The sequence below is a fragment of the Cajanus cajan genome, chromosome 3 (genome assembly GCF_000230855.2).
Source record: "Cajanus cajan strain Asha chromosome 3, NIPB_CcT2T_4, whole genome shotgun sequence".
NCBI classification, from domain to species: Eukaryota; Viridiplantae; Streptophyta; class Magnoliopsida; order Fabales; family Fabaceae; genus Cajanus; species Cajanus cajan.
In genome coordinates, this window is record NC_138519.1 from 18,751,054 (window position 1) to 18,778,470 (window position 27,417).

Consider the following 27,417-nt stretch of genomic DNA (forward strand, 5'->3'; position numbering starts at 1 on the left):
CTCTCACTAAAGAAGTCCACCATTGCATGACACTCCCTTGAAAGGCTTAGGTGCCCAAGGGTACTATTTTCTCTTAACTCACATTGTGGCAAGTGAAAGGTTGTTCCACCTTCATCTCCCAATCTAAAAAATCTTCTACATTATCTTTACCATGGAAGGGAGGAAGGTCTACTCTAGGTTCTCTATGAGAGTGTTGCTCTTTCCTAGGCCTATATTTCCTAGGGGGTCTTTAATAATAATAATCATCATGGTGACTACTATAAAACCCTTCACTTGAAGTGATATAGGTGTGTGTATGTTGTCTTTTGGGCCTTGATGTTCCTTCAACATGTTTGGCTCTAGAAGGCTTGGAAGGCCCTTCACCATCTTGTCTTTCAGGCTTTGAAGGCTCATTGTCATCATGGACTTTGGGCTTACTAGTTTCACCCCTCGCCATTAGTTTAGCCAACAACTCTCTAATTGTTTCATTCCTTTTTCATTTTCCTCTTATTTTCTCCTAATATATTTCTTTAGGTCCCTAAGTTCTTCTTTAGTATTCTTCCTACTATTATGGTAGTTTTGACCATGCACACTACTATGATGAGAATGATCAATCATTTTTTATTGATAAAGGTTTTCACAAGATTTGTAAGTTTAGGATTTAGGGTGAAAGTCTAAGTGACACTTAGAGTCCCCTAGAACACTTCCACAAGTACTAAACATTTCTAAAAGGCAAGTAAATTAGGTGTGTCCCTAGTGGAAGCCTAAGTGACACATGGATCCCCTTAGAACACTTCCATATGTATTAACAGATACTAAGTTTCACTAATAAAACTTAGGAGAAATTGGAGAACGCCAAAGATTTTCCAAGACACTCCTAGAAGGTCAAATACAAATAGAATAGGAGCAACGAATATAAAAGAGTTAAGCAACAAGAGAATACAAATGAAACACAACTGAAATATAATTCAAACAATTTAGAAACAAATTTAGTGACAAATTTGAGACAGATTTTGTGACGGATTAGGCTTACCAAAGTGTTCCACTCAAGATTTTAGGTACCTTAATCTCCCAAAAAGTTGCAGCCCTTTTTAAAGTGGTTCTAATATGTCTCAATTATCAACTTCTTTCCGAGTGTGAGAACTTGGAAAATGAACCTATCACCACCAAGAATTCACAACCAAAAATAGAGAGTGGAAGCTAATAAAATCAAGACTAAAAGGCAAAATTATAAGATGCTAAAATCAAGTAGGAATAAATGTGACCAACTCAAAGAATATTAAAAGACACAAAACAAGAAATTAAAGTACAATTTCAACATTAGCTTTCAAAGGAATAATCCTAGAAATGGCACTAGAGTTGATTACAAAATGAAACAAAAATTTAAGCTAAAATTTTGAGAGATTTTAATATGTTTCTAGCCACTGGACAGAGAGTAAACCAGAGGAAACATACGCAAAAAATCACAAGGCCAAGTGGTCTAAACTTTCTTTATTTTACACTTTTATTTTTTTCTAGATTTTGCTTTCGCTTTTGTTTTCTTTTTATTTTGTTGCCTTCTTGGATCTTTTTTTTATACACTGAATATGAGCACTAAATAGAGGCCTAAAAATGAATTAAAAATATTTACAAGTGGTGGAAAAGAGGTATAGCAAGTATAAGTGTACTAGACAAATTTTCTATGTTACTAGTAACTAGTTTCACTTCTACATTGTTCTCTTTTTTGTACACTTTCTTTAATTTTTGTTTTACACTTAATATTCTAATTTTATATCTTAAACTAAGCATAAAAGACTCAAGGAATTTTTGGGCTTAAATTGCTAAGTAAGAGTTAGAAAGTGACGTTCACAAAATATGACAGTAGAACATGTTAGATCTAATAGCATGCATAAGAATCATTCAACGAGCACTTCTAAGAATACTAATATGTGCATCCAGCAACATAACCAAAACAAAACAAAGACTAATTTTTATAGATTCTAAAATAAAAAGGCACATAAGAGAAGTAATGACAAGTAAAGCAACTACACAAGACTTTTAAAACAAAACTAGGAGATTAAGAAAGGAAAAATGCATACGCTACTTGTTTTTCTTTGGGGTTTTGTTTTGACCGGATATTTTGGGGTTTCAAACAAGATATCAGAAATCATAAAACATTAAAATGTAGCAACAAGATTAACCTAAAGGCACACGATAAGATTGATCCATATAGATTGATGTATGAATTAAAAAAATTCAAGACAAAGTGAATTGTTCTATAGATTTATAGTTGTGAAAAAAGAAAACATTTTATCCATACAAATAAATATACAATCAAGGAGAAAACACATAGAATGAATTAAAACACTAAAGAACATGTTTTGATCGAACAAAATTGTAAGAAAGTGTTTACCAAGAATACATTGCTCTGATACCAAATAATGGAAACCTTAAGGAGATGCTTGATTGATGATGCTTCTCCTTCAAGTTTTTTCCTGGATTTTTTACTTCTTGACACTTCTTAAGCTTCTTCAAAGTCTCCAATGAAAAAAGGAAACCTTTAGACTCACCTTCAATGGTGAAGAACTCTCTTCAAGTGATGTCACTTCAAGGAAGTATATAAACCATTCAAATCTCACCACACTTTTAGGAAAAGGATAAGAATTGGATGTAAATAAAAAAGAGAATTTAAGCTTTTGAGAGACACAATTTGAGAGAGAAAACTTAGCCAAACTCAAATATATGTGCAAAAATCCCTACAAAATGGATCAAAACTACAATATATAGAGTTTAGTTAACTTACGTGCAAGCTAGACTAACCATGGTTAAATATAACCATGGTTAGTTGTCTTGTACTTAAGCTAACTAACTTTAGTTAAATGTGCACAGATTGTAGAGTTGTTAATAATATAACTATTATGTATAGGCATCCAATTCCTAGGTTAGATTATATGTTAGATGAGTTGCATGGAGCACTCATATTTTCTAATATTAATTTTAAAAGTGGTTACCACAAAATAAAAATCAAAGAAGATGATGAATGAAAAACCGCTTTTAAGACCAAGTTTGGATTATATGAATGGTTAGTCATGCCTTTTGGCATGACCAACGCTCTTAGCACTTTCATGAGGTTAATAAACCGTGTTCTTAGGGATTGTATAGGTAAGTATATAGTAGTATATTTTGATGATATCCATATTTATAGTAAGAGCCTTAATGAAAAAATAGGTCATTTTAAAAAAGTTTTAATCATTCTTAGGGACAACGATCTCTACGCCAACTTAGAAAAATATAATTTTTGTCTAGAAAATATAAACTTTTTGGGATTTATAGTTGGTAAGGAATGAGTTAAGGTTAAATTTGAAAAAGTTAAGGCTATCCAAGATTGACCCACCCCTAAGATTGTAGGAGACATTAGGAGTTTTCATGGCTTAGCAAGCTCTTATAAGAGCTTTCATGGTTCCAAGCTCAAAACCAAGTATTCTTTTGAACAAGCCTCTTCAAGCTCAACACCAAGTATTCTTTTCAAGAAGCCTCTCCAGACTCAACACCAAGTATTCTACAAAGATAGCTTCATCTCTTTTAGACATGATGCTACAAAAATTAAGCACAAAATATTCTGCAAAGAACTATGCACAAGATTTTCAATGAAATGCTTCTTTAAAGTACTTCAACTTTGTATGTCTCAGTATATTTCTCAATGTGAACTTATTAGTAAGTTTTGATCTTTTTATTTTTAGTGTTTCTTCTTCTTTTTTATTTGAAGGCTTGATCCTTATATAGTAGTTTCAAAGAAGATGATTGTTACAACAACTTTGAGTATAACTTTCAATTTTCTTTATGAGTTGCTTCGTTTGTTTGCATTGTTGATCCTAAAGATTACTGTTGATGCATTTAATACAAACATTAAATGCCTTTCAGTAAGATATGCATCTCTTATTTGATCTTGCAGACTACTTATAATTATTTCCTTCTAAAAAAAAGCATGGGAAAAGTAATGTCAGTACAGAGCAGTTGAAATTGGCATAGAGAAGTTTGTTGCAACACCTTTTCATGATATCCGAGATTATTCTTATTTCTTCTTAAGAATATTTTGTCTTTATTCTCTTAAATAAACTTCGAGAGTTTCGAAGCTTTTTTCTTGTCTAATCTGTTAAGGAATAACACATTAAGTGAAATTTAATATTGGTCTCACTCAAGAGTATTCATTTAATGTCATCAGATAGATTGTATGCTTCGTCTGACTTCCTTCATCTTACAAATGATATATATATATATATATGAGGAGGGTTCAAACGACATCGGTGTAACTTTTACTAAGTGTTACACCACTCAATAACTTTATATTAATTTTGAATTTTGAAAATCCAACCGTTAGATTGAAAGTTCATATCTCTTAGATCATATATATCAAATTTTGTTAAATTTGAACAACAACTTGAAGGTAATCAAAGTATTCATATTTTAGTGTATTTTGAAATGAATATATTACATCAATTTTGTTTTATGAGAATGAAGTATCAAATCATCTTGGATTAATATAAAATTTTGTATATATGATCTAAGAGATATGAACTTTCAATATAACGGTTGGATTTATAAAATTTACATTTAATATAAAGTTATTAAGTGGTGTAACACTTAGTAAAAGTTACACCAGTGTCGTTTGAACCCTCCTCTATATATATATATATATATATATTCCACATTTTTTCTGATTTGATTTCTCTTTGAAGAATGTTGACCATCTTTAAAGAAATTTTTTTATTTGTCATCATTAGAACTTAAGGAATTGTCTTCTATCTTGACAAAATATTTTTAATTTAATAATTTTCCCCTTTTTGATGGTGACAAACATCCTTAAAAAATTATTCTTTGTTTTATTGAAAGAGATTTTCTTTTTGAGAAGACGAAATGAGTGTTCATATTTCGAAAAGGGGTTTATAAGATAGACTCAGTTAAACGATTATCAAACCGATGTGAATTATATACAACCAAGATAAGAGGAATTATATGAGCATATTTAATTAAGATCTAATATTTTTTTATGACATTTAGTTCATCATATTTTCTTAGTCTTGTCAGTTAAACGATACAGAATTTGACAGACTAAGATACCAAAGCATATCAGTTTAGGTCCAAACATTTTCTTGATCAAAACAAAAGAAATTATACAGAATTTCTAGACTAAAGTCAAGGCATAAAGAACTCCCTCTGAAAAGATGCATGATTAAAATAAATCAGATCATTAATAACACAGGTAATGAAGCAACATAGAAATATATTTTTATTTAAGTAGCACACCAAAACATATTTGAGAAATAGAAGAAGAGAAATAAAACAAAAAAAATAAAAAATAAAAAGTGTTGTTTCTTCTTTTTTCCTTGTTTGAAAACATTGGTTATTCTTAACCACCTTTTGTCACTAACAAAAGCTAGGCTAGGTCTAGTGTGGTGGAAGAAGATGGAGCAAACGAAGGATCCTAAGAAAAGAAGGTGGAGCAACTGGTGTGGTGGAGGAATTTGGGAACAAGAGGGTAGAGAAAAAATGACTTAGGAAAAGATTCATTTGACTAGGTTGCCCGAAGTTGGAAGTTGTCATTATAACAATGTGTAGAGGGGATGCCAATGAAGGCTAGAGTGCCCAGTCAACCTAATCAAAAGAAACAATTGGAAAGATATGAAGAGAGTATAGGTTCAAGGAGGATGATCACGTTCAAAGAGATGTTAGAGTTTGAAAAGGATTTGGTGAGAAGAGGAAATGAGATGAGTTAGTTTTATAAGCACGAAAAGAAAAAGAAAGAAAGAAAGAAAATAATAAATAAATAAAATTGTACAGAAGGTCATGATGAGTCACAAGTTGGCATGATGATATGATGTATAAGGGAAGATTTGATGTTGAGATGACAAGTCTATGGAGTTATGAGAGTTCCACACAATATGCTTGTGAATATCAATACTCCCAACACACTTAAACAAGACGTTAGTGCATATAAATTGTATAAAGTTACCACGTTAGATTACTAAGATGATGTGTGGTAGACATAACAGTAATCAAATGAAATATGCACTACGAATAAATGAAAACAAATTAATATGATGCATGAAGAAACTATTATAGTATAGATTTTAATCCTAGGTGATTTCTAATGAAGGTAAATCGTTCCTCAGCTAAAATCTTTGTAAAGATATCAGCCCATTGATGATTAATATCAATAAATTTTATGTCAATAATACCTTTTTGAACATAATCATGAATAAAGTGATATCGTATTTCAATAAGTTTAGTCTTAGAATCTTGAATCGGATTTTTGAATAAGTTTATAGCACTGGTGTTATCACAAAATATAGGTATATTAGATTCAAGACTTGAGTAGTCTTCTAATTGATACTTGATCCATAGTAATTGTGAGCAACACCCAGCATCTAAGATGTATTCTGCCACTGCTGTTGAAAAGGCTATACGGTTCTACTTCTTGCTTGCTCAAGAAATGAGACAATTTCCCAAGAAGTGAATATAATTATGATAATGTTGGATGAGTGGTTTAAATCTTATACTGGAAATGCTCTAATAGGATGTGACATCATAACAATGGATATGGTGTGGTTTCTTTACCTGCTAATGTTTCAAAATTTAAATTATAAATGATAAGAATTTTATAATAAAATTTGTATAGTAATTTCAAATTCTGAAATAGGAATATAAATATTGCTCGACGAATAACTTGTTATATATTAACTATTTTTTTAAAAAACAAAAAAAAATCATTATTTCAGAAAAGTGAATCATATAATGAAGATAATTAATTTGGTTGATTTATGAAATAAATATTGAATAATTAAGTTGAGAATTATGAGTAAGGTGTTATAGAAAGAACTAAGGTTGATTTTTAAGATTAGGAGTTTCTTGGGGTTTGTCGATAACTATAAGACTTTTCTTAACTAGCTTTACCTTTGAGTAAGTTGACTAGGAAGAACCAACCTTTTGTCTAAGACTCTAGATGTGAGAAGAGCTTCCAAGAACTTAAGAAAATGTTAACTAGTGCACCCATCCTAGTGTTACCTGACCCTAGTCAGACATAGAATACTCTTTGTGGTTTTGACGCCAGGTATAAGGATATTCACGCCGGGCATAGGAGTTCCAAGGATTCCCTTGGTGAAATTCATCGAGCCTAGGAGGGTTACGATAGGCGTGATCCTCTTATTGAGAAAAGAGTGCTCTCAGCCTCAATTGCATCAACCACGAGGCACCCTATCCCAAGTGTCACCCTATTCTTGTGTCTGAGTTACGTGTAATTGATTAATCAATTGGAATAATTGTGGGATATATGAACTATATGAACTAATTGGCTATATTGAATGAATTATGTGTAATTAAGAGTGTTTTGTTGAGTCTCTGATGGAATATATATGATTTTGCTAAAGTTATTCTTGATATTTTGATATATGTTCTATGTGAGAAACATGTGATAGATCATGTGACTAAGTCTAAGTGTAACTTAGCAATGTGGAAGTTTGGTGAATTTTCAAGCAGAAATGTGATTATTGTGAATTGAGAAATATGACTATAAGTGATATGAATATGCATTGGTCTTGTCTGACATGTATCATGTGCATAATGTGTTTTGTGATGGGTATGATGCGTAATACGATGTCAGGGAATGTCCCCCTTGTATAAAAGCTTAGAGATTCATGATCTTGGGGATAACTACGTTTGGAAGTTGAAACCTCTCCTTTTGTGTGCATTGGATGAAATTTGCACAACATAGCTATCTTGACGCGCCACTACTGTATATCCTCTTAGTGTAGAGTATTGTGATGGTTGTGACTCTGTAACACCCCTATTTTTATAAATTATATTAATAATATGTTAGTATTTATTTTAATATTTTAATGTGCTTATTAGAAGGATTTTTAATATTATTTAGTTATTTGGTATGAGCTTTATTTTTATATAAAGCATATGTTATTTTTACTAAAAGGGAGAAGTATATTTTATATTATTTATCTATTTTATGAAAGCTCTATTTTAATATAAAGCATTATTTTTAATTAATATTTGATTATTTGATATGAGACAGGTTTTTATGAAATGTATTTTATTAAAGTTAAATATATGTTATTTTAATTAAAAAAGAAGAAGTGTATTTGATTATTTTTAATTGTTTATGAGAGGGAATGGAGGACACTTTGGACATTTGCTAAATTATACTTTTATTTTTTAACTTATTAATTGAGAAAAGGGGTTAAGGGAAGTTCCTAGGAATTGGAGTCATTTTTACGTAACCACTCTTCTGACTTCATTTTCTCTCTTATGCTTATGAAGAACAAGGAGAACCCAGAGAAGAAGAACAACTAGATTTCGTCGTGCTTCGACTTCTGGTCATCAAGGTAAAGGGGAGTGAGAAACCTAGCTCGAGAGTGTGGGAATATCTGTTGGGTAATAGGATTTGCCCCCAATCCCTTGCATGATGCATGCTCATAGGAACAGGCGAATTCTAAATGTTTTCTATTTGGTGTTTGATGTTTCTGATGTGTTCCTTGTTGGATGTTGCGCATGGATTAGAATGCTCTGTGGGTTCTTATGGAAAACCCTATAAGGAACAATTAGGGATATGATAATTTCACAAGAATTGAAGTGTTTAATGTGAAATTAAGTATGAATTAGTGTTATAGAAGTTATTATACCGATTGGATTGCATAAATATATGTTTTAATGTGAAAATCGTGTGATTGCAAAGTGTAGGTTCGCGTTGAGGGTGTCGGGCACGGTTCTTCGTGTCGAGTGCAAATTAATAGGTTCCCAAGAAAATTGAGTCAGGCTCAAAAAAAATGTGTTGGGCGTAGGAAAGTTGCGTCAGGTGCATCAATTCTTGTTGGGCGCATGTGAAGTTGTATCGAGCATTTTTCTCCACTTTAGGCGTGACCTTAAATTCATCGAGCGCACTTAGGGGTGTGTCGAGCGTACTGCTCTACTTTTGGTGCGGCATTTAATTCGTTAGGCGTTAGTTGAGGCGCTCCGAGCGTGACCCTTGTTGATATTTACATGTTTAAATGTGCGTTTAAAGGTGTGAAATGAATGTAAATTGCCTTATTACTGATTCCTTGTGGATTATGCTTTTCTATGAACATTTCAATGATGAGAACCTTTATGTGTGTGCCCTTATAGGATGGTTTTGAAAATGTGAAATATGAACAAGTGCCATGAGACATGATATGCCAAGTGAGACGAAAAGTCTATGACACTGTGAATGCTTGACATGCATCATGTGCATATATGACTCTAGGTATGCCGCTTAGGCTGCATGCCAATGATTTATTGAGTTATTCCAGGTGTGTTGCTTAGGTCGCTTGCCAGTGATGTAATGAGCTATTCTAGGTGTACCTTGGGTCACCAATAATGTATTTATGAATAAATGTGCCCCCAAGTATGTTGTTGCAGCACCATGCCAATCATGAGAAATGTGCAACTTCCGTATGGCACCACATGCATGCATTTATAAGTTGAGTCCATGACATCATTGTATGATAAGTGAATGTGCATGTGTTCTAATGCATTTGTAACTTGAGAGATGTGCTTGGTTATGTGTAACTTGCATGGTATTTGTTATGATTGTTTATATGTTGCCTAACATATATTTCTAATCTGAACTCGAGTGAGATGTTTCTCACTCCCTTGTTGTTTTATGTGTATTTTTATTGTGTTGCAAGTGATCATCAACATAAGGATGTTGATGATGAGGTTTAAGTCTGGTTATGGGGTATGCTATGATAGAACATGTGACATCGAGACTTAATTAGGATTAATTTAGAATGTTACTCTTGTTAAATTTCTTAGAAAACCTTGATTTCATTCTTTTGTAATTTTTGCATTAAACTATGATTTATGATTTATGAATGTGAGCTCTTTACCCTTATGTGGTTAGAGACTTGGATTTTATTTATGAAGAATTTTATTTATCTTTATTTATTGTGTAATATGTATATAGGGTAGAGGGTGTCACAGGCTCGACATGGTTTCCTAACCTACTCATGCCTTTAGGTTGGGATAACTGATTTTACTGACGTCACACACATATAGCTTAGAGAGTCTCTTCCATTGCATGACCATAACATCCTTCCTGCTTTTAAGTTATGAACTTGATGAATGTGGAGATGTGTAGTATATACTTTGTTATATCATGTGATTAATGTATATTGTTTAGCTATGTCTTGTTTATTGTGAATTATAAATGTGAATGATGTTGAATGTATGGAATAGTTACTAATGTTATTTATTGTTGGTATGTGTGTGGCTACCTGAGCATAGCTTGCACAGATAGCCAAAGTGAGATGTTACTTACTCTCGTTTCTTTTGTGGTTTATTTCGATGTATGGTTGTAGGTGAATATGATTATGATAATGTAACGACCCGGCTGGTCACTACACGCACAACACAGCACACCGGAAACACCAGGCAGAAGAGAACGAGTATATAAATATAGGATCTAGAATATATATATATATATACAAGGTCCCCAATCTGACTAGAGTTAGAGTGTACAAAACAAAATACATCCATCAATTGCTAACCAAGTAGCTAAATACATCAACAGAAATAAACTTCATCTACCAGCTACTGACTCTCCTCAACAGCACCAACCTAACCCTGCTCTGCTCCCATACATAGTATGGTCATTGCAGTCCAAACATCATGGAGACAACAAAGGGTAAGCTACTGTAAAGAAATCGACATACATACATAAATATGAAAATAAAAGCATCTACAGCTATCAGCACACCCATACAGCTTATACTACACCACAGCAAATTCAGCAATATCAGCATCGCTCAGCAGCTATAACAGCACCACAATAGTGGCTAACAGCACCGACATAGCGGCTATAACAGCACCATAATAGTGGCTAACAGCACCGACATAGCGGCTATAACAGCACTACAATAGTGGCTAACAGCACCGACATAGCGGCTATAACAGCACCACAATAGTGGCTAACAGCACCGACATAACAGCTATAACAGCACGACAATAGTGGCTAACAGCACCGACATAGCGGCTATAACAGCACCACAATAGTGGCTAAACACAACATACAGCTCAGCAATAAACAGCACAGCAAAACAACTCACAGCACAGCACAACAAAATCAGCATACAGCACAGCTAAGTAGTATTCAACACAGTTTACTACTCACAACTCAGCTCATCATTCTAAAGCACAGCCATATTATAAATCAGCATTTAAAATCATCAATAACAGCCTATCGTCTTACAGCACATCTAAGCATCTTACAGCAATATACACCTAACACAGCTCAACATCATCAAACAGCAATTTTAGCTAGTCATCACATCATATTCATCAATTTCGGTTTAGTTCAGCATAAAACAATATTATCATCAAATTCAGCATATAACTTCACATCCTCATACGCGCCCGGCGCACTCACGGTCGCACCCGGCGTGGCACAACCAGAGGGCTCTAGGGGCCAACGCGCCCGGTGCAAGCGTGCCTGCGCCCGGTGAGACTTAGCCAGAGAGTCCAAAACTCTCTCGCGCTTGGCGCAATACCCAATTGCGCCCAGCGCAGGCCAGGCAGAGACTCCAAGGAGTCTCACACGCCCGGCGTGCCCCAACTCGCGCCCAGGCGCAGGTAAGGCAGAGACCTGCCTTGGTCTCGCGCCCAGCGCAAACCAAATTGTGCCCAGCGCCCTCGAGGCAGAGACTCTCAAGGAGTCTCACGCCCAGCGCGACAAGGGCCGCGCTCAGCGCAACACATCAATATCAGCTTAAAACAGCATGATCAACACATAATATGACCCAACCATCTTGTTTAAAACTCATATATCTTGTCAATTTACCCACCCACACAACACCAATCAGCCTAAGCACCTATAACAACTTTCAACTTAACCAAATCACTAAAAGCGAAATGGAAACCTTCACAGAAAACAGCGCATCAGGAGTTATACTACTCCTACCATGCTCATCCTTATCTCATAAGAAAGATAAGAAGATTTCCTACAACTCTCATGAAGACACCAAGTCCAAATTCTTTCATCTACCTTGTTAAAAATGATAAAAACTGCAACAGCTATAAACACAGCTAGCAGCTCGACCCCTCTTCACTAAAACAGCCATATCTAGAGTTATAAAACTCCTTTTTGGGTGATTTCAGAGCCATTGGAAAACTAACATCCAAGGCTACAACTTTCATGAAGACTATAAAATCAAATTCTAAAAATCAAATTCACGCCCGGCGCATCGAGCCCGGCGCAATTCTCAACCAGAGACCTACAAAGGTCTATTGCGCCCGGCGTGGTTCTCCCCACGCCTGGCTCGATTCACCCAGGGATTTCCCATTTCAAATCACGCCCAGCGTGAAGAACTACGCCCGACGCAAATTCAAACAGGAACCCTTACCTACTTCGAAAATTTCATCAAACCTGCACAAATCAAGTCATCCAAACACATGCAATCTGTTCAAAACTCCACATTTTTATCCAACAGCTCAAAAATCCTAGCTTTTTACACATGCAACATCAAACAAAGAAAATCCCCGAATTTTCATCAAAACCCCGAAACCCCGGAAAAATCCATTTTCATCAATCTCAGCCATCAGTCCGCAACAATCATCCATCATGTGAGTTTCTAGCTCATTCCCAACAATCAATCACAACCAAAACTAACTTCCCTTACCTCGATGGAGAAGATTCCGAGCTCCGGGAAGAGAAGAATGGAAAAAGAGAGGAAAAGAAAGCTCTGTGCCCATAGCTAGCTTTGAACGTCCGTGAGTTGGGAGAGATGGATCCTTTTGATGCTCAACTCCTCAGCCTAAGAGAAAGAATCTGAGCCTTAGGGAACCAAAAGCAAATGCAAGTGAAGAAAAAAGGAAAATGAGAAGAATAGGGAAGGATGTGTTACGGGTCTTACAATTTCCCCAACAACAAGAATTTTCGTCCCCGAAAATAGTCTTACTTGGGAATAGAAACAGATACCGCTCTCTACACTACTGCTCAACCTCCCAAGTAGCCTCACCAGTAGCTGCATCCCACAACACCTTTGCTAGGGCAATGGACTTGCCCCTCAACTCCTTCAACTTATGATCCACCACAGCTATTGGCAACTTCTCAAACGTCAGATTCTCTTTCACCCAAACATCATCCAGCTCCACCACATGACCAGGGTCATGAACATACCTCCTCAGCAGGGACACATGAAATACATGTTCCCCTTCCGCAACTCCAAAGGCTTACACCTTTTATCAGCATATGATTTCTGCCTACTCCGAGCAGTCTTCATCCTCTCTTGAATCAGCTTCACCTCCTCAGTAGTCTGTAGGATTAGCTCCTGTCCCACAACCACTAACTCACCAACTCGATACCAGCACAGAGGAGTCCTACATCTCCTGCCATACAAGGCTCCAAACGGTCCCGACCCAATACTAGCATGAAAGCTATTATTCTACGTGAACTCAACCAGCGGTAGGACCTCCTCCCAGCTCAAAACCAACAGCCTTCTCAGTTCCTAGCAAACCAAGAAGTTTCACCAGCTCAACATCCTGCAACTGCTTCTGTCCAACCTGCCTCAAGAACTCACTAGTTATGGTAATCATCCCACAACTAATGTGATCCTGAGCTAACTCCGCACAGAGATTCAAATCTCTGAACTTCTCCACCAACTCCAGCTTTTTCCCTTACCTCGATGGAGAAGATTCCGAGCTCCGGGAAGAGAAGAATGGAAAAAGAGAGGAAAAGAAAGCTCCGTGCCCATAGCTAGCTTCGAATGTCCGTGAGTTGGGAGAGATGGATCCCTTTGATGCTCAACACCTCAGCCTAAGAGAAAGAATCTGAGCCTTAGGGAACCAAGAGCAAATGCAAGTGAAGAAAAAAGGAAAATGAGAAGAATAGGGAAGGATGTGTTACGGGTCTTACAGATAATGTTGGAGGAGAGGTTTAAACCTTGTACTGAAAATGCTCTAATAAGATGTGACATCACAACAATGGATAGGAAATTGTTTTCTATTAATATTTGAATTAGGAACCTAGATTCTATTAGTCAAAATTGTTTTTAGTATTAAGTTTGTTTTCCCTGTAATCAATTTCAAATTTGATTTTGTTATTGTCGAGTTTAGTTTAATGTAATACTTCTACCTTGAGGTTTTAATTCATTTAGTAAGATTATTTTAGAAAATTATTATTACAATTATTAATGTGATGTATGTGAGATAGAGTGTCACACATGACTAATGATTTTTTCTTCACCAAGGCTCAATAGGTTTTTGACTTTATCTTCATCACAACTTCTTGTTTGATTGTCAATGTCGTAGCTAATGCTGACTTTTTGACTTTAATGTGTATGTTTCTTTAGAGAGAAAAAATGATAATAACATAAAGTAACCTATTTTTAAGAAAAGCAATATTTAATCCCTAATAATTTTTTGACAAATCATTATTCATGTTCTGATTGTTATATTCTGTTTTTTTTACAAGTTTAATACATTATTTGGTCTCTAAATTAACTAAAATATTTTGTGGTTAGGTCCTTTCATCTTTTTACAATTTTGCAATTTAGTTCTTGTGGTTAAAAATTCATTTACAATCTATGATATGCCACAAAATATTGTATCCATGTACTTAAATAACAATACTAGATTAGTATTTTGTATCCTCATTCATATATATTAAAAATAATTTGTGAAATTTCATAAATTGTAAGTAAATGTTTAACCTTAAGAGCTAGATTATAAAAATATAAAAAAGAAATTAAAAGATATAATTATACGACATTTTGTGCATGCTTTAGAAAAAGAAAATTTAATAATTATTTTATAAGTAATTACTTATAAGTAGTTTTAGAGTAAAATAAAATTGTAAAGTAAAAAGTGAATAAAACTAAAAGACAATAATGTGAAAGAAAATGAATAAAGAAAAAAAGTCATAAAAATAAAAATCAACAACAATATATTACTTAGAAAGGAATATTTTCTTTATATAGTTGTGTAGATTAACTTACTAACCACATTATAGATCAATTGTGACAAAAATCCAATTGATTTCTGGTACTCATGATCTGATTATGATTTTTATTTTTGACAAATCTGATTAGGATGCCATGAAAAATAATAAATTTTGTAGTTTTTATATAAAAGAAAAAAAAATGGCCTAAGCTTTATCTAATTAAATAAAGTAAAATTGACATTTGATTAATTAAAGGTTTTTAATGAAAAAAATTAACGAAAAAACAAATTATATCACTTACCTGAAAAAAAATAGTGATTGTTTATAATAAAACTCTATTTTAGGAAAAAAGAATATTTGATCTAGCAAAGGAATAGATAGTACATTCTTCACCTTAAATTCACATGTTTGGTGGATAAATTGACTCAATTTTGTTTGTTTCTGCTAACAGTATATATGAAAAGTTTGATATCTACTAGGAATACATGCTAATAATTAATCATCATACGTCACCACTTATTTAAATAATTTTTCGGAATATATACTATTTCGTAATGAGAAAAAAGTTAAAGAAAATAAATTTATTTGACTAACTAAAAACTAAATCATTCATTCATAGTAACATGATCGAAAAAATTATTTAATAATAATTTTATACTTCTAAAAACGTATCAAATATATATATATATATATATATATATATATATATATTAAGTTTAACTATATTTTAAATTCCTATAATTTTATGAATTTTAATTTTTAGTATTTTTAATTAACAATATTTCATTTGAATTTTTATTAATACGTTTTCTCTCTTTAGTTCTTATAGTTTCTGTATCATTACCTTTGAGTTCTCGTAATAATAGATGACATTAACTAAAAGGAAGAAAAGTAAAATATATAAGAATTAAAATGAAATTTCTTAATTACAAAAATCAGGGTAAAGTTAATGAAATTATAGTGATAAAAAAGAGTATTAAAACTTAATTAAGTCTTAAAAATTTATTTAATTATTTATTTAACAACTTTTTATTTATTACTTACAGTTTTAAAATAAATTACTAAAGTAATTATTTTCGTTAGCTGTTATTATTCAAAATATTATAATATTCAATTTTTCGTTCTATTTAATTATATATTTAGTAATTTTTTTTTATAATTATGTGTGAATAATTTATTATATATTAAAAATTATAACATTGATAATATAAATTGAATATAATTATTTATTTAAATGAATTATATTAAATAATTTTAATGCATTAAATTATAGTGTTGTATTATATATATTAAGAATTATAACATTAATAATATAAATTAAATAAAATTATTTATTTAATGAATTATATTAATTAACTAATTTCAATGAATTAAATTATAGTGTTATACAACTTTCATAATTTTAAATAGTTAATTCTTACATATGAATGCTTTTAAATTTGATCGATTTTTATTTAATTAATGATTTCAAGTTAAAACCCTATTCACGCATAAGCAACACCAATGATTACATTTAGTATATCTAAATTTTATGCACAGTAAATAATTAACAAAATAACTATTCACATAGTAATCTTAGTGTATCGATTGATGGACGTTGAAAAACTTGATTTTGAATGAAATTATTTTTGTAAAATTGATTTTGAATCATGTCATTCATGTTTGGATGAAGTTAATTAATGATAAAAATATATTACAAATTTTTGGATGCAACGCAGAAGCTAAAATTCATTATAGTATATTTTTTTTATTCATATTATAGTAGATTCTTCATCTCACAAAAAAAACGCAATAGAAGAAAAATTAAAATTAAAGGAAAAATATTTGAAACTTATAAAAGATAATCATCACTACAGCTTTTGTGAGTCCAAAATTATTATGAGGGATTAAAAAAACAATTTTTATCATTAAATTTGGTCATTAACTTTTTTTTTTTTTTAGAGACGTTTGCTGGATAAACTGATTCAATTTTGTTTGTTTCTGCTAATAAAAGCTTTATATTATTATATATGATAGTTTTTTCTATGAACAGTGATTTTGTTAATTTTTTACTCTAGCTAGAATCCAGAGGTTATACTTCCTTCTGCAAAAATCAACATCATCAACGGTTCGCTGTCTATTTATAACAGTTAATTTGTGTACTCATAAGTCATAAGTTCATAACACGTACACTTAAAAATTTCTTGTCAAAAGGTATTTATCATCTAACATGCATGTCTTAAACTTTGATATAACGTGCGACATACATAATTTGTACTAGGCAATACAATTCGTTAACAACTTATTTTAATAAAAATTAAAAGATTATGTGAGGAAAATGTTAAGCCCCTATATTTGTATTTTTCATTTTCTTCTTTTATTTTCTTAATTACAAAACTACCATTTATTTTCAATCTGTATATTATCTGTTTTCAGTGATTTGAACAGGAAATATAGAAAATAAAATTGAAATTTGTAATTAAAAATTGAAAACAGAAAATAAAAAATACAAGTAAATAGATCTTAAACTTTTTTCTTTTTTCTTTTTAAGTTGTGTATCTTAATTTTTTAATTATATTATTAGTACAAAATATCTATAAATTTTATTGATATTGATCATTTTTAGCAAAATCTTTTTTCCTAATCATGTATTTTTTATTCACAGTATCTGAACTTGATATTTTCTGTGATTGCATATCAAGAGAAGGAAAAATGATTAGATTTATAAAGTGACTTAATAGAGCTTACTTTTATCGGTGTTTTGTCGTGAGACAATAGAAAACGTTTTTGGCCATTTAGATTAATACAAGATTAGGCTAATTTCGTACGAAGCTTCGTGGACAAGACGCATCTTACATGACCAATGAAAATTTTGCTGTCGAGTTTGATTACTGCTTTAAACTTTTGTCACGACACCAAATCTTAAGCACAAGCAAGGTTTGATGGTGATATTTCACATTTATATATGTTGTTGGTATGCAACAAGCTTATAGCACTATATAAAATAATAACGTGCTTCCATTCTTGTAAAGTGAAATAGCAAAGAGTTGGAGGAAGTAAAGTAAATTAAGAGACCCAATGAAAGTGCTTGGTGCATGGCCCCACCACAGTTTTCTTGGAAGGTTCATGGGAAGGCCCCGAAACAAAGAAAGCCACATCCACGATCGAATACCTTTCAAGAATAACAACAAAGGAAACAACATGGCAAGATAAGATAAAAAGGCTAAAGAATTGAGCTTACGAAACCATTACATCGTTTGGTACGAGATTTCAAAGGAATTAGTGTCTTGTATGTCAAAGTAAAAAATAATAATGTTTGCTTGTCGATATTTAACATACATTAGGAATAATAGTTTTTTTTTTTTTTTCATGCATGCAATGCAACGACCTTGTTAGAAAACGTGTATTATGTACCCAGTTATTGCAGCGTGTGCATGGGGAAATTAACCCCTTTCTTTTCCTTGTTTTTTCATGCATATTTTGCGAATTTCCTAAGCTACGTACATGATAATTAAACTGTGAAGCTAATAACAAACAAAAATGAAAAGGAGGTGAATCCACGTGTAGGGGAGGGGTTAAGTCTATACATTAACATTATCAGAAAGATGTCAAGTTTGAGTTCCTACTTATATCAAAAACTTAAAGGGTGAACTTCGTTACTCAGACTCATCTTATTTGACTCCATATAAATTGATTGATTGAATACCTAATATGATATCGTGGTAATTAGTCTTGGACTCCAAAAATTATACTCAGTGATTCTTTATCAAGTATATAGTACAAATTTACTTAAGGTTTAATTTTTTTTCGAATTTACATAGTGAATGTATATAAAATTTCAAAAATAATTATTTAAGATAAAATTAAGAATAAATTAACATATTTTAACTCGTATTTAAAAAAATACTATAGACTTTATGAAAGTTTTATTTTTTTAGTTCCTTAATTTTAAAAAAAAAAACAATACGATTTTAATTTATAATTTTAAACTTTGTTCATTTTAATTCTTAAAAAATTAAATCTTTTATTTTAAGTTACTAGTTAAGAAACTAAAATGTCATTATTTTTGTTAAAATATGGATTTGAAAATGAATAAAAAAAATGATGAGACTAAAACAAAAGTCACACTTTGAAGAAACAAAAAACATTTAAAACTTTTTTAAAAAAATAAACGATCCAATCATGTAACCAGTCAAGGAAGTAGTTTGAGATTCAAATGGTTGAAATTTTGGTTAAACTGATATTAATAAAATAATAATAAAGTTTAAATAATGCAAAAAATAATAATAATAAAGAAACATGTTATCATTTCTTTGTAACAATTAAAACCTACACACACAAAAACTGTTATATAGCTTCTTGATAACATTTTTATTTTTTTATACCGTAGAACCAAATAGAAATTGGCAATATCACGTGTTATTTTTTATTTAAGAAAATAACTAATTACGGCACAATTGAAAGAAGGATCACGCATGTTATTCTATAATATAAAGTACAATAACTCAAGAACATATGGCCTTATAATTTAAGAACAACTCACCAAAAACTGAAAATGCATTAAAAAAAAAGTCAATTTAAAATATAACAAGTAATGTGTCTCCTTGAATGCATCAAACAATGTTTAAGGATCTACTAACTCTTATATGTATTTCTAGCTATTTTAATAAATTTTAACTTATATAAAAAAGGAAATTGGAGGAAAATTCTGTGCAATTTTTAAGAACATTTTTAGTATTCTTTTCTTTAACTAGAATGGAAGTTTCACTAATAATTCATGTAATAAAGGTTATCAACATAAGTTATTGTGATGAAATTTTAATTATGATTAAAGAATTAATGCTATATAAACCCCAAAATAATTGCCTGTCTTCAAAAGAGGCCAAAAAAAAATGTATATAAATTCCGTTCTGTATTTCTCATGAGTCATGGTAAATATATTCTAACGTAGGAATACAATTTTTCTTTTCAAAAGTAGCTACTAAATTTAAACTAAATCTAATTTATTAACACATTAGTTTTTAAGTAGTTTATTTTACACAAACTTTGGTATGACACATATGTACGTTTCGTTCTTAATTAATTAAGATCTACTAAATGTCATGTATCAATAATAGTGTTATCATAAGCTAATTAGGAGTATCATACCATTGAAACTTAATATAAATTTATAATACATGATTGTTCGAGCAATCCACCAATGATTTTGATATTTGAGAGGATATATTCCAATTTTGTTGAAAGTATACGAACGTCCCTTTATCCAATAATTTCTGAAACCACTAAATATCTATATATTTAGAAACTTTTTCCAAGCAACTTAAAAAGAGAATTAGCAGAAGATGAAACCAAGTATAGTTGGTTTTCTATTTTAGGCACCAAGCCATGGGAACAAATATTACTGAAATATGTTTCAAACACACTGACAACTATATATATGTTAGAATAGGTCGCTACCGAAAGTAGTTTAATTATTTTCTTCCTAATGGCACCAATTACTTTCCTTAAACAAAACGAGTAGGAAATGGTAGCAATAATTCAAATTAACTTGCCAAAAAGGCACGCATGAATAAGTTTTAGGAACAAAAGAATCAATGCAATATGGACAAAATATATATTTTTTAGTGAACAAAAAGTCTAGGCAATACAAATATTATGGGCACGCAACATGGAAGTGAATGTGTGTGAATGATGTAGCTAATTAGGCTAAGCTTTGTGACGAGATGCCATAATTAGATGGAAATTAGAGAGTGATTTAGGTGATTAATTTGGTAGATATTTTTATATTATTACCCTAAGTGTTATGAGTGAAAGAGAGGATGCATAATTTGTTGGCTATAATTGCGACAAAAGCTGTCTAGGTCCTCTCACACAACACAACACATTGCCTAATTTGATGAGGGTACTAACACTACTCGAAAGCGATGAAGAAATTCCCTCTCACAAAACTTGAAATTGCAGGCCCCTATTAATGATAATTTGATGTAACTCAGAGCTCGATATAGCTACGTGTCCCTTCCCGTTTTTATTGTTTGCACTATCCATTAAAAACATGCGCCACATGGGTGGGTGACCTTAAACGCGTTACACATCTTTAGGCACACCACCTGCCACTCATGGTCACGAGTCACCATGTTGCCACCAAACACATCCCCCACACACACACACACACAACAAATTATTACATGATTCTAATTATTACAGTCCTCTTTAGCTACATATATGCCTCAATATAATTGTATTTAGTTAACAATTCGTGCTCAATTTATGTTATCTACATGAACTCATCAATATATTCAAGGTCAATCACAAACACATTATTACAAACATAATTAGTCTTTCACTCAATAAATTATTAAATATTTTTAATAATAAAAAATAAATAGTCGTTAAAATAAATTTAGATTTTTTTTGAAAACAGAAAAATTAATATGTAACAGGTGAAGAGGTACTCGAACCCATATACAAAACATAAAGTTTTTCAGGATTGTAGAGAAATATTTGATACCATTTTAAAATATAAATTTAGATACCATTTTAAAATATAAACTTTGACTTATTTCAGTTTTATAAAATTAATGTATATATTTCATATATATTATATTTTTTATAATAAAGAGATATATCAACCCATTTAAAAATAAAATTATATCTTCAATCGTATACTTATGATTAATTAGAAGATCAAATTTTATGCTAACAATTTTTTGTTTATATACTTTAATCATATTACCTTTAAGTGTGAGAATTATCCTCCCTCTACTTTGGTTTTGGTTTTTGGGTAGACCCAACCGGTAGGTACTTAACAAGGAATAGCCACACATGTATGATGAAATTGTAAGAGAGAGAGAGAGAAAGGGAGAAAAAGAAAAGGGCATCTGCAGGTTGATATTGGAAACAATAACTGGGTTTAGTACAGCTATATAGCTTCCATAGAGGAGACAGCTTGACGGCTAGGGATTCCAATAAATGTTCCTAGCTACAAATTAAGATTCAAGTCTATTTTTATATTTTTATATTTTTATTTATTTATTTTTATAATACACGGTAGGTTATGCAAACTCATAATTTACATGATCCCTTCATTTTTCCGGAAAAATTCCAGGGCCAGACAAAAGGAAAATAATTCAATGCTCCAAAATGAATGTGTATAGGCCTGAACACCCGTGCTCAGCTGCTACAATAATCTCAGAACCAAACAGGTCCTATTTCCGGGAAAATCCAAATAGAGGGGTCCAAATTTCCCTTCTACGGTTTACCATAACTAAATTTTACAGCAGTGAAAGCTGAACCGATCATAAAGTAGGGGGTATTGAGCAGAATTCTATTTGCTATAGCTAGCTAGTGATCATGATCATGAGTATATAGCAGCACCCCAAAGGGTCAATAATTGATTAACACTACTGAAAATTAAATATACAACAGATATAGAAAATTAAGGGTGGTGATAATTAACATAGATGATTTAAATCACAATTCGTACAAATTAATAACAGAAGATTAAAAAGGTTGGAAATTAAATCAGGAGAAATTAAGTTACAAGTGGAAGTAGTAGTTCACTATATATTATTTGTTGATGATGACGCTCCTCCGTTAATTCTTCCTTGCAAATATTAATTAGCCATGCAAATCAACATGCACTACCCGCTTGAGAAAAACAGTGAGCTTGAAGTCGTTGAAGGGTTTGCACTTTGGTATGGCCTCTGCCGGAAATAATCCGGCGGCGACACCGCCACTGTCACCGACGAGGAAGACTGAGCTCCGGAGTCCGGTGGAGATCCTACTCACAAAATAAAAATGCAAAATTGTAACAAAAACAAAAAAAAAATAATGAAAGAAAAAACCCTCATTCTCCATAAAATAATTTTCAAAAAAGAATGATATATAATCGTGCATGTTTGTGATAAGTAATAACTCCTTGACCACTCAAAAATTGAGGCATTAAAATTGAGCTAGATTAGAATAGTTTAACATTATTTGCACCATATTAAGATGAAAAGGAATAGTAAAAATTATTTTTGCTTTTGCACAACAAGATAATTTGGCTCATAATTAGTGGTTAATTAGTACTTAATCATTACCAATTAGTGATAATTTAACACAGTGAGAGTTAGACGAAGATGAAAGAATTTAAGAAATAAGAGGGTCGTACGTACTTGCAACATTATCCAAAGATGGCTGAGATTTCTGGATTTCTTGAGTTGGCTGCTGAGTTTTTCTTCTGCGGCGATTATGATCTGCCAACCTCTTCCTGCAGCTACGTTTTCCGTTATCAAACTCAGAAAGAAGATGGAACCTGCACGTCAAAATCAAAGAATAATTAAGTAAACAAGTACCCATAAAAAATAATATATAGTTTCTTGATGCAATGCACTATGCAGCTGTTTTTAGTGGTACTAACTAAAAGGAGCAAAACGATGCAGTACGTAGGTTGCAAAACTGAAAGTAGAGTAAGAGCAAACAAGAAACATGTTAGGGACGCAAATGCCCTCGGGATTTCCCCACGTACGGCAAACTCAATCATTATCAACACTCCCCCCAAGGGCACTTTCGTCTTTTCCCCCAACCATTTCACTTCATGAAAGAACAAACAAGTGGATTTAATATTATTAATTAAAAAAAATTCAATTATAAACATGGTGCGTGAAAATTCGCAACATTTTTCGTGGAGAAAACAAGTTAAGGTTGTGTTCATAATTCAGCCAAAAATAGACATCAAAACGAAGGACGTTTCGGTCATTTCGAAATCCGGTCAATTTAATGAACATTAAATTTAAACTAAATTTAACCGGTTAGTCAGCGTAGCATTTTATGCGTTCAAAGGGGAAATAAAATTGCGCTACTGCAAGAAGCAAAGGTAGGTGTGGGGAAAGACGGAAATGCCCCTGGGGAAGTGGAACTCAATGATTGACGAATTTCCGACGGTGGGAACTGAGAACGACCGCAACCTGCTGCATTGCTGGCAGAATCGCTGAGTCAACCCGGCGGCGATGACCGTGGCAGCTTTGGAGTGAAACTCGCACACCTTGTGGCGGCGGTGGTAGTGCTTGGCCTGGGACAGATCAGCATTGCATCCCTCGGCCTGGCAACGCGGCGAGTTCGACGAGGCCGTCGAACCCTGCTCTGCGGGGCGAGACCGACGGTAAAGTCGGTTCACGAAGTCATCCTCGGAGGACGAGAAATAAGTGCGCCCTCCGAGATTGAGTCCAATTCGTGAGCCGACAAAGTCCATAGGACGGTTGATATCCTCGGACTTTGGGACGAGGAGGAGGCCGGGGCCTGGGCCAGGTCCGTGACCCGGCCCAGGCCCGCAGTTGACGTGGGGGAGCGGGTCAAGGGAGAGCATGGAGGGGGGTGGGGGGGTAGGAGGCGGGGGACGCGCTGTGGAAGGCGCGTGGGTCGAAGAAGGCGTGGTGGTGGTTGTTCATGTGGTTGTGATGGGGCTGGGGGTTGAAGTGGTGGTGGTGGTGGGTGAAATCCACGGTGGCGGCGGCGGCGGTGGTGGCGGAGGAGTGCGTTGGCGCGTGGAGGAAGTGGTCGGGGATGAGCGTGTGGGAGGCGTAGTGGTCGAAGATTTGGCGGGGGGCTTGGTCGGAGGCCGCGGCGGCGTTGTCCTCGTTTCCGGTGAGCATTATCGGAGAGGGGTTCCCCCATTCGTAGTCCAACATGTCTCTACTGAAAACAAAACAAAAAGCAATAATTGGTGAGTGTAAGAACACCAACAAAAGCAAAAGAGAAAAAAAAAAAACATGGGTTTTGTGTTTTTTAAGGATTATCACGAAGGGTTTATGAAGGGGGGTGTTACCTGTGGTGGGAGTTTTGAGAGTGAAACAAAGGAGTGGAATTGATGGGAAAGAATAAAAGCCCTAATTTGGAGAAGTTGTTTTCTTTTCTTCTTTCTCCTATCTCATCTCACCCCAATGGCGTGCACATTAAGTTTTTTTTTTCTTTCTTTTTTGTGATGTTGGGGTGTGTTGGTTTTCCCTATCTGGGTCTGTGGTTTAAGTGTTTACCTCTTGCTAAACGGATGTGCGCTTAAAAGATCTCACTTTCACCCTCAAAAAGCTGAACCCTTTTGTCCCCTTCTCCCTCTCTCTCTCTCTACCAATAAAAGTTACTTAATTCCCTCTCAATTGGTGAGTAAGAGTGTGTGTTGTGTGACTGTGAGTGAGTGAGAGTGTGTGTGAGAGTTTGAGGGAAACTCAGTTTATGAGGCGGCTTCTGCAGACAGTGGGTAATTGGTGGGTGATATGTACTCTCATATGTTACAACTTGAAGGAAATTACCATTTCATCCATCAAAATTCATTATTTCACATTTGTAAAAAAATATAAACAAAACTTTCCTATTATATTACACATATTTTTAACATAAGGATGTTAACACATGTAGTTAGATACATGGGTTATTTAATTAACAATCAAATTTAGATTTTCAATTTAAATAGAATTATAATTAAAAATATATATCACTTTTAGTACTGTAGAGATAGACTCGGTGAGAATGAGACTTTTCTCAACAACAAAAAAGAATCTATGTAATAAATCATCCAATTGTTATATAGGTGAACTTATTGAATTTTATAAAATATATTAAGTCTCATATACTATAATTTGTAATTAGTTAAATGTTTAAAATTTTACGCCATTAATACGTAATTATAATATTTTATATTATTTTTCATTTAAGTTATAAGTTATCTAATTTTATTGATAATTTTTAATTAGTAGATAAATAATGAAGATGAAGTTTTGATTTTAACCTTACAAGAAATGTTATATATAGTTGCATACAAAAAGTGTCACTATATCTATTTGACATATAGTTATATATAATTTTAATGTTGATTTTGAATGAGATTTAACAACATATTTTGTGTGTCATTATAGTTTATATTCATATTTTTTAATAATATATCAACATATATTATATTTATTATATAAATGAATAATTTTTAATCATACATATTGTATTACTATAAGGTGTGTGTTACTATACGACAATTTTATTGTAATGGAATTAAAATTTAATAATAAATATATTGCATATAAAGTTAATCATTTTTATGTCATGAGTTTTATTTCTTAAATTCTTAATGAGAATTGAGAAACTAATAATATACTATATACAATTTGTAATGCCTGTTTTAAAAAATCGAATAGAATCGATTAGTTGGATTGGAAAAAAAATATGACTTGATGATCTAATAGGTTCAAATAAATCATAAAACCAGTCAGGAGAAAAATTACTCAAGGAATTATATTAGTCAAAAACTAGCAAGCACTCGATTTAAAGTGAATTAATGAATTTTTTAATTCAAAACATCATTTTTGTTTTTTTCCTTAAAAAATAAAATAAAATAAAATTATTCTCTAAATGTAAAGTTGTTATTATTAATAAATATTAATGTGTGTTATTAAAATTTAGACATAACAATTGGAATTACGACATACTTTATTTGAATTTTTTTATAAACGTTAAATATTAAAAACGTATAAAATTATGTTTCATTTTTAGTTTTTAATGTTATATTTATAATAAAGTTATGATATTATGTGTTTTAATATTACTTTATATACTATTTAATTTTTATTATTTTATTAATATTAATTTAACTACTGTTAAATCACTGAATTTTGAATAAATACGTTACTAATTCAATGACTTGTTTACCTTTAAACGATGGTAATATAATAATATAATAAAAAGAAGCATAAAAAGGGTTATGAATTTAATAAAAAATTTATACAATACGGAAATTTAAGGTTGTTTAATTTACCTAAGAAGGATAAATTGTAACAGAGTCTTATTTAAGAAAAAGAAGATATTTTAAAATGTATTTTTTTTAATAAAATGAAATCATTATTTTGATGAGCTCCTATAAAAATAAAATAATGTTTCTTATCAAAAATTCATATTCAACACAAAGATCGAATTCTATTTATTAGTTAAAATACACAGCTACTTATATCAATGAAATTTGGTAATATAATTTGATTAAAATATATTTTTAATACTTTTATAATATTAAATATAAAATTTTAGTCTTTTATTTTAAAATTTACAATTTTAATTCTTTAATTTTATAAAATTTATAATTTTAATCTCTTTTTAAAATGTTTATTTATCATTAAAATTATAATGTTCATTGTGACCTAATATTATATAAAAAAATAAATAAATATAAAATATAAAATTTAGTTTTAATATTATTAAATATTAATTATCATATTATTTATTTAATATTAAATAATTATTAACTTATAATTTTAACGATTAATAAATAAATCACTACATCAAAATTAGGTTTTTGTGGCAATTAATTTATTCTTTAGCGGCCATATAAATAGCCATTATTTTTTTTACCAAAATTTAAATAATGGATGGTGTATCCAGTGTCGCTAATACTATTAGCGGCATTTATATAAAATGCTGGTAAAGACCTACTAAATTGTCGGGAAAACTTATTTTTTTTAGTGACAATTCTAGTAACCATTTTAAAGGCTATTAAAAATTATTTT

General features: G+C 31.9%; 1 protein-coding gene across 1 annotated transcript; it reads right to left on the reverse strand.

Annotated features, from left to right (window-relative positions):
* Positions 1–22,324: 22,324 nt before the first annotated feature.
* Positions 22,325–25,113, reverse strand: LOC109788859 (squamosa promoter-binding-like protein 8). Its single transcript, XM_020347696.2, is given in 5 exon segments — positions 22,325–22,676; positions 23,053–23,192; positions 23,845–24,270; positions 24,272–24,571; positions 24,702–25,113. Coding segments are annotated over 4 exon segments (999 nt in total). The 5' UTR covers positions 24,565–24,571; positions 24,702–25,113; the 3' UTR covers positions 22,325–22,536.
* Between the last annotated feature and the right edge of the window lie 2,304 nt (positions 25,114–27,417).